Here is a 9,559-nt window from a genome sequence, read left to right as displayed (position 1 = left end):
TGCAGTCGTTTGGAATGAAATTTCGCACATTGATAAACAAAAGAAGACGGACTGCGTGGAATGCTACTGCGCACTCTGTGTGCATTCTAACGTTCACATTCGCTGTATGTGCGCGTCGTTTTACCACGCAGACAGTCTTCGATCCCTAGCTGACTCACTGAGCTGGTGACGCTTTTATGACGTGTTATGCGTAGGTGTTGAAATTAGTTTTTTGCTACAAATCTTTCCGTGTTAGAGATCACGTTTGAGTGGCGGGCTAACGATTGGATGCGTAGGTAATAAAATTCTTTTTGTATGTGAAATCTGTCTATCGGTTACATTTCGTGTCGATCGTGATTTTTGTATATAGTGAGTTTTAGAATTACCACGTTACTGTTCATTATAAGAAAAAAAATGAGTTCAAGAATTCCTTGCGCTAAAAGAGCAACATTATCAAGGTCGATGCGATGTGAGAATGATAGCCGACTATTGCTGGTCTAGTCATAAACGAAAGTCTATTCAACGATCGTTTGACATGAAGTGCGAACGTTTCCATAAGAAAACAAGCAATTAGTTTCACCTTTATTGGACATACAATCTTAAGTCTTGCCTTAACTGGCTAGGCAATCGTAAGTCTTGCCTTGACTGGCTGGGCGATTCAAAGTCTTGCCTTGACTGACTGGGCAATTCAATTCTTGCCTTGACTGGCTGGGCGATACAAAGTCTTGCCTTCATTGGCTGGGCAATTCAAAGTCTTTTCTTGATTGGCTGGGCAATCTAAAGTCTTGCCTTAATTGGTTGAAAAATATTAAGTACTTCCTTGCGTAGCTGAACAATCCCAAGTATTGCCTTAACTGAATGGGCAATCGTAACTCTTGCCTTGATTGGCTGGACGATTCAAAGTCTTGCCTTGACTGACTGGGTGATTCAAAGTCTTGCCTTGACTGGCTAAGCGAAACAAAGTCTTGCCTTTATTGGCTGGGCAATTCAATGTCTTTCCTTGATTGGCTGGAAAATATTAAGTACTTCCTTACGTAGCTGGACAATCCCTAGTCTTGCCTTAACTGAATGGGAAATCGTAAGTCTTTCCTTGATTGGATGGGCAATCTAAAGTCTTGACTCAATTGACTGGAAAATATTACGTACTTCCTTGCTTAGCTGGACGATCCCAAGTCTCGCCTTAACTGGCTGGGCAATCGTAAGTTTTGCCTTGCCTGGCTGGACGATTCAAAGTCTTGTCTTGACTGGCTGGACGATAAAAAGTCTTGCCTTTATTGGCTGGGAAATCCAAAGGCTTGCCATAATTGGCTTGGCAATCTGAAGTCTTGCCTTAATTGGCTGGAAAATATTAAGTCCTTTCTTGCTTCGCTGGATAATCCCAAGTCCAGTCTTGAGTGGCTGGAAAATATTGAGCCTTGCCTTACTAAGCTGGGAAATCCTAAGTAAATTTACATTATTAAATGAATCATAATAGTAACATTTGTTTTATTTTAAAGCATTAACTGTTTTTCATATTCGCTCTTCTAGGAGTTATAACAAAACACTGAGCCAATCGAAAAGGAACCCCTGAAAACCCCTAAGATAACATTTTCCAGGGACAATGGCAAACCATCTGGGCGTTAATGGGTTAATACACTAAATTGAAAAATTTCATTTCAAAGTTAGCCCACTTGCATTGTGGAATTCAATTATTTTTACGGCTTAGGTGGATTAGCAGGTAGGTGGGTTAACCCACTTGTGACATGGAACTTCATTATTCAAAGAAAAATATGCGACTAAACTTATTGTTCCCAGAGTCAGGTAGGTTAGAATGCTTGTAGCTTGTTTGGGGTGGTTTCTACCCCTAGGAAACGGCTTCCATAGAAATGAAAAGACACGGGTTCCATATTTTTTATTGTTTTATCAATGTGCAAAATTTGCTTACAAACGACTGAACGCTTTTTTTTGTATTTTGTGCGGGATCCTTTGTTCTTTTTTAAAGCCCTTAATTGTGGCCACCATATTGGATCTTCTAGGGTTTTAACAAAAAACTAACACGGGCAATAGAAAGGGCACCCTCGGAAACCCCTGAGAGAATATTTCGAAGAAAAAATATCGTACCGAGAGCAATAGAGAATGCGTTGTGTAAATCTGAACACCTCAGCGTTAATGGGTTAAAACTCTAAAATAAAAAATTTCAAATCACAATATTTTAATGAAAAATAAAGATATGCTAATAAATCCAAGTAGGTTTGAAAGGGGAAGATTAGTAATCTCAAATTCCATATTAGCTTTCTGGTAGACATTTTTCTTGTAGAGTTATATAACCCCAAAAACAGCTAAAAAACCGCGTTTTTTGCACTTTTAGGTTAGGATATCTTGAAAACCTGAAGTACAGGAGCAATTTTGAGCTCGACCTGCTTCGGTGCAGATCCGAATGCACCAGTGCAGGATAACCGAATACGCTAAAAGTATGTAAAGACCGAAAATAAAAACACACAGTAAATCAGTTAGCGTCTAATTTACTTAGTGTAAATTAAATTTAGGGAGTTTTTAATTGACACTTAATGATCGTAGATTCCCCCTCTTTCTTCTCTTCAGGTTATGTTGAAATTATATTCAAATTTATATACATAATTTAAAATGAAAGACGTTGGTAATCTCCAGTTAGTCTGCTATCGAGAATATTTAGTATGCCTATTCACACCTAACGTTTCTTTAGGCTTGGCCGCCTTACCAAAAGAAATTCCTCAGGAACGTTTAGATACCTATGTTTATTATGTAGTACAAAAATAGCAAAATGGATTCGGTGTCCACAAAACAAAACAGCTAACTTTCTCGTACATCCTCTAACACATCCTTCTATTGCACAGGGACTTACCCGTCGCGCTTTTTTGCGTCCGTCGGATGTTAAAAAATAATGATTGCGTTGACCAATTGACTGCGCTGTCACCGCTATATTTGTTATTCGTAGTTACCCCAGTTTTAAAGGCGGAAATCCCGTCTGCCCTTCACCTATCGACAGGTCAGTACAATAAGACCATATTCCGTTTTCCTTCTGAAAAAAGGCTTCAGGTTTCCAGAATTATTTGAGGCGTTTGGTCGTCTTAAAAACACCTCCTGCGGAGCTCGTTGAATTTTCATAAAACATAAGTATAAAATCCCCGCAATAATAAGAAAGAGGAAAGAATCATTGATTCGTCGAAAAGAAATTTAACCTTTCTATTTTAAATAAACTGAATATCCAATTTTTTAACAATAAAGCCAGAATACGGACTTCAAACCCGACAATCAAAGAGATATATTAGCCTATAGACTTCTAGTTGGAAATTGTACTTTCCGACGCGCATTCGTGAAGAAGAAGGAGTTACTTATCACGAAAAAGCGATAAATAACATGTATGTAATTTTTATTCTAAAAAATGCAAGAGTACACTCAACAGTTACTTGCTCCAGAAATTCTGTACCATATGTGGTCCTAGGGCCTTACAGTTACTTACCTAACTTTCTTCTGTTTGATTTTCCCTTAACACTCGACCAATAGTTACTTATGCCTACCAATGAAAGAAGTTATATGTCTTGCTGGTTATTTTGCACGATAGAACCTTGTTTTATCTGCTGAAAAATTCCATTTTGCTATCTAAATTGCTATACTATTATTATATCGAGGCAGTATATCAGCTTTCTGATTCGATTTCCATTCTTATATTATATTAAGCGACCCAATTTGCTCCTTAATTTCCTAACATACATTTCCAACCTGATTCACCATCGTGGATCTTCTTCACTTCCAGGGAATCCTAGATGCTGTATTAGTGTAAGCATATCATTTATGATATAGATCTTTGGCAGGAAATGCCTTTTTGTTTAGTATATGTATTTGAACCCTAGTAAAGCACGACAAAACTCTCTTTCAATGTTCTGCAGCTTTCTGGGATTTCGTTTTTTCATAAATCAAACCAGATACTTATCTTTATGTAACATAATCTAAATCAAAACTGCTTCTTTTAATGTCGCATTAAAAATTGTTTTAATGTTCATTATCATTTATGTGTAACGCCTCTTATTTGCGATAAGACCGCTTAAAAGACAAGTTTTACTATACTCTATATTTTTTATATATTCTTAAGACCAGCTGTACATGATTTGAAAAAGTGTTTGAATCATGCTGGTATTTCTTGCAAAAAGGTTCGGTTATTCTCTCATAATCTATATTATGGTCTACTCTTGAACTTCCACGAGCCTCGGCCTACTGTTTGTAATTTCCGACCTTGCGTCCAACGCGCTTCTTTGTTCATTAAAATTCAATTATTTTTTCCCTGAATAAGCTTTGTTATTCCGCGTACTATAAATTTAATTCGTATGTTCCGATGAAAGGTTTTGCACGGATACGTCTAACATTCCAACAACCATTTTATTCTATTTCACAACTTCTTCCAAAAAGACTTGATGATAGTGGTTCTTTGTCCTGATTTTCTATTCTGAAACTATGTTCACCTGTTATTAGCCAATTATAGATATAGCGAGTAAACTAAACGTTTGTATTTCTTGGTAATAATGTCGAATCTCCATATCGTACCTGTCATTTGGTTGGACTCTTCGTCTCATTGTAACTCCCTATTTCCTGTCATGAATGCTTAATTTCTATACTCTGTTTCCTCTCTTTTTTACGTATTACATAGTGTGAATTTGCCTACTATTATTTTCAATAATAGCAAAGTCATTCTCATACAGTTTATTAGATTAGAAATTCTGTTATTTTTTAACCTACCTGATCTTCAATTTATGAAAATGTTGCTATTTTATCCAATTTTCTTTACGTTTCCACGGCGTAGCTAATAACTTTCTAATATTATTAAGTAAAGATTAGTACGTTCAAATGTTTCAGCGTCTCGGTTTTCCTACTTAGAGGGGCACGTTCCCTGACCGTGTAGTGGATTTATCCACTGAGGGACGAGAAAGCATGTGAAAATGTTTGGGTGACGCCAATCACAGGAGATTTTGCGCGCCAATTTCTTTAAACTAACGCAGTTTGGCATTTTCTATCTAACACAATTTTGCTTCAAATTTTCTTCTAATTTTTTTCTTTGAACTTTCATTTTCTATCTTTTACTTATAACCTTCCTTTTCGAATTAAACTTTTATTTACTAACCTTTACTATTGGCAGATTTTTAAGTTACGTTTTTTTTAAACGCGTCACTCGTGCAATCTTTTTTGTCTGAGTTATTTCATACTTCGTCAAAGGTGATAGCGCTTGCGAGCTTAAGGAGTACACTTACTAAATGTTTTTAATTACATACATCTAGCCGCACTTTTTCAAAATGAATATAAAATTTTTTCATCAATACAAAAATCCCAAAACCAACAGAAATGTTAATTAAAAAATTCGCAATATAGAAAAGGGTGCAGGGATTGTTATTTTTAAAGATTTCGCGAATTCAGACAACAGATAACAGAGCATATATATATATATATATATATATATATATATGGGTATATATACATATTGCAGTCGTTAAAAGTCGAAGGCCAAGCAAAGTTAAAGTATCCGCCAAACAATACAAATGGCTCGTCGGTGCGGTGAAACGAGGGACTGCTACCGATGACTGTTGTATTCGGGCCGCTAAGCTAAGATCTGTGGTTATCCTTAAGGTGGACGTTATACTTTGCGATGAGGTAATAGAGTGGCGTTCGTCTGAAGGCCCGAGTGGCATCGCGCCAGAATGGGTGAGTTTGCCCGAGTGTGGCTATCTCCTTAAGCGGACAGATATACGTCAAGTGACCAGACAGTGGTGCCAATTTTGGCATGAGAACCTGGTAACGGTCATCTCCCTATCCCTTGCTCTGCCCATCAGCTCCGTATAAAAGATTTAGGCTTTTAATTTTGTAATGGAATTAATTAATTTATTCCAATTAGCTCAAGTAAACTAATATTAATATATTTTCTTGCAGATTATAGATGATTGGTATCACTTGGAACATAGATTGGTGATGAAAAGATCTGCAGTTCCACACACTGGAGTGCATGAACAATTATCGCAGGATTATAGAGTTCACAGAGCAGAACAACAGCGTGCAAAATCACGTTCTAAGAGGGACTTCATTATAAAACACGGTCAATTTAAGACACAAATCGTTTTAAATGATGAAAGGTGGTCTCTGATGTGGTATTTGGTAAGTGCATGTATACTACAAATAAATTTTAATTATATAAAAAGAAACAGTCAAAATTACTTGTCACGAGAAGAATAAACTCTGTGCCATAATTATATTGCGAGATAAATTCTAAACCTTATTTTACATATCTACAGTTTTCTCCTTTTTGTGCGTTGCATCATGTTGCAATACAAATTTTGATTTAAAAATGGCTCTTATTTTTGAATTTCCGATGGTATGGTATAAGGTTTAACAAAATTCTCCCTTGAGGAATTCTAAACTTCCCTAGGACGCCGGTTTCGCCATTTAGAACAGAATAATTGAAAAACATTGAAATTTTATCCAGTAAAAATCACAACCAGAAAATGGGTTTCCTTTAAGTGTAATTCCATCGTTGACAGAAATTAGCGGTTCTCTTGATTTTCGTGCATGGAATATAGCATACACACACGCTCCTTCAAAGTATGCTTGATGATTAACATTCTGACACGACATTTTCTGCAGGAATGTTATCATTTCCGCACACTTTATCTTCATCAAGAATCGGCCATTTAATGCTTATTTTTTGTTCTTAAACCAAGAACTTCCCGCATAGTGTTTCAGAAACATTTTGCTTTATCTTTAAATTATGATGTCATCAATTTTGCCCAATTTTCACATTCATATTCTATAACATAAAATGAAAACATATTTACTGTTGACACATTGAAACGTTTCTATGGATTTGCAATTTATTTACAGAACTAACGACTGAATTCTTATGAATTTGTATAAACGCATGCTATATAGGTGATTAGGGAAAAATGAAAACACCGGCCAATCACCGTTCTTCACTTGCTGATGTAGTAGATCTGATTGAAGTTTAGAGTATGGATCTTACTATGGGGTTTTTAGTAAGTTTTCTTATGTTTGTGTGAACTATGACATATGATGACTTGGACAAGCCTTTCGCCTGGGGCAGTGGCTAGACAGTTTGATCAGCGACCTGTGTCGCTCCAAGGTTACAAAATGCACGTGTTGCTTGAATATGCAACTTGGAAATTTTAGATTGATCTAGATTTTATAGCTCACCCTGTATACCTTCTACTACACATGTCTTGCTCACCTTTTTGATAGAGATTCCAAAAGACACTGTCTGTATAAAGAGGCTAGAACCGAGTAAGTAACGCTTACCCTGAAATTGTATCAGATCGCTTTATTGAATTACAAAAATTAATCCGTGATGCATGATGTATATCGGAACGGCTCCATGCAGACTGTGAACAAACCAAATTCTGAAGTAAATACTTTTGTCATATTAGGCTCTAATCACCTTAAGTCTGAGTGAAATAGGAGGTTTCTTATTTTATAATAATAATACATATAACCTTTGTATTTTAGGCAGTTAGGTACTCGGACTTACGCTGGAGGTCCGGGGTTCGATGCCTCAGTCGTTACATGTGGACGGTTTTCTATGTACTTTTATTCAGATTCTGCTGCCTTTCCACAATATTTCAAATTTTAACACCTTCAGACTGAGGATCTGTATCCTGACTGTCAGGCCATGTAGATAGAAGAAATCTAACTCTAGAAAATATTAGAAAAATGCATTTAAGGCATCCTGATATGAGTCTTTAGTATCAATACCTCTAGTGTGTGTGAGGTGTAATGAAGTACAAAAACTGGCTAGCACGTGCCCGGAAATGTGTGTGCCACTTTTGGTACAAGTGCCCTAAGTCTGTATACGGCTCTATAGCTAGGTGCTGTCAGAACATGCTTGATCTCGCAATCTCTACAGCCTTTGTCATGATAAAAAGCATCATGTTCATGCTTTCTAAAAAAGCCGACGCCCACAGTTCACATAAAAGGAAAAGGGACGTTGCCGTAACTCTCGGGAATGGGAAGAAACTAGATACAATTTACAGTGTTGTCGTGAAGCAGGATCGCAAAGGTCAGCACAAACTGCATGTGGCATACGTTAATTATAAACTAGTCTTACCTTGGTATTTCACGTTTATTTACTTGAGATTCTTTAGACGTAAATATCTTTCCAAACTTTATTCAATTTCTTAGTCACACAATCACCATCTGGCGTTTAAAGCTAAAGTACTTTGATCGTAAGATCTTCAGGCTCAACCGCATTGCGTCCGGCATTTTCCAAGATGACTCCTTCAGTGTGCCTTAATAGATACAGTCAGCAAAGTCACATGTATCTCCGAAACATTTTATGAAAGCAATATCGAAAAATTTTAAAAATGCAAGTTACTGACAACAGTAGGCACGAGTATCGTAGCTGCTACGGGAGCAAAATCTGTTAAATTGAAAAATGAAATATATGCAAATTTCAACATGGGTAACTGAGATGGTGCTTACGTGTTTTTAATCGTTCTTAAATTAAATAAAGAGTGCATCATTGGGGTTGATTTATTAAAGAGATTCTAAAGTAAAACTGATTTCGAAGAAGATATAATTGAATTGACAACTAAAGAAAAAACAATCAAAGTAAAACTTATGGGCGGAGATCCAAGACATATAAGATTGATATTTGATCTCGAGAATTCTCAAAAGGAGAAATATTTGAAAATGTATTCTCAAAAAAACCTGGTAGAATTTCCGTATACGAACCTGAATTAGATATAAATGACATAAGACTAATTATAAAGCGAACGTATCCGCTACCAATGTTTTTAAGGGGCTCTCCTTATTTATGTTCTCAAAAGTTATTTATTTGTAATGAAAAGAAATCAGTTGGAATGTCTGTCGCCAGTACTTTTGATCGCGAATCTACAGCTGACGGCATCATTGAAATTCTTAGTTCAGAGAAAAAGGATGAGGATGAACCTCTGATCTTTAGCTCAAAGGAGTGAGGATTGAAGCATTAATTTCAAGATTTAATCAAGATCAATCACGATTGCGTAAGAAAAAAAAATACAATGTATGGCTCTAAGAAGAAAATTTTCAAAAATTTTGATAATAACATACGCACACTCAAAGGAAACTAAACTGCATGTCTGTACACTATAGACGTCACTAGTGAAATTGAAAAGCTTTTCTCGATAAGAGAATCGAAGAGCAAGATAATAACATACATAATCAGAAAATGTAACTCCTCGGCATAGGAAGACCGAAATTATAAATCACGAATTGAGTGAGGCTAAGTGCTCTCACATTATTGCATTTTTATTATATTATTGCTACATTATGAGTATCTTTTTGAGTGAAACAAATATTGCTAATGGAAATAAAATAAAGACATTTATTCCTTTGAACAAATACACAAAAAAAGGAGCGGAGCCTCTTCATCAACGGAACTTTGATTCCTCCCAGGAGGACATTGAAAATTATTCGTGGAACAAAGATCAACAATTACGAGGGTGGATCAAATATAAACCGGAATTTTACAAATACTTTTCTTAGCCAATCGCAAGCACTCTCACAGTGTAGGTTCTTGTAATGTAGTGTATTA

General features: G+C 36.1%; 1 protein-coding gene across 17 annotated transcripts in view; it reads left to right on the top strand.

Moving 5' to 3' along the window:
- LOC117170335 (furin-like protease 1) overlaps positions 1–9,559 on the top strand; it is a 1,188,597-nt gene that overhangs the window by 477,489 nt on the left and 701,549 nt on the right. For all 17 annotated transcript variants that reach the window (XR_004466767.1, XR_004466766.1, XM_033357070.1 and 14 more), the window contains one exon: positions 5,911–6,132. Coding sequence is in view for 15 of the 17 variants with exons in the window: in XM_033357070.1 (XP_033212961.1) it covers positions 5,911–6,132 (222 nt within the window). In the remaining 2 variants the exon portion in view is untranslated. The remainder of the gene's footprint in view (positions 1–5,910; positions 6,133–9,559) is intronic.

The sequence above is a fragment of the Belonocnema kinseyi genome, chromosome 3 (assembly GCF_010883055.1).
Source record: "Belonocnema kinseyi isolate 2016_QV_RU_SX_M_011 chromosome 3, B_treatae_v1, whole genome shotgun sequence".
Lineage (NCBI taxonomy): Eukaryota > Metazoa > Arthropoda > Insecta > Hymenoptera > Cynipidae > Belonocnema > Belonocnema kinseyi.
This window is presented reverse-complemented; position numbering and strand designations above follow the sequence as displayed.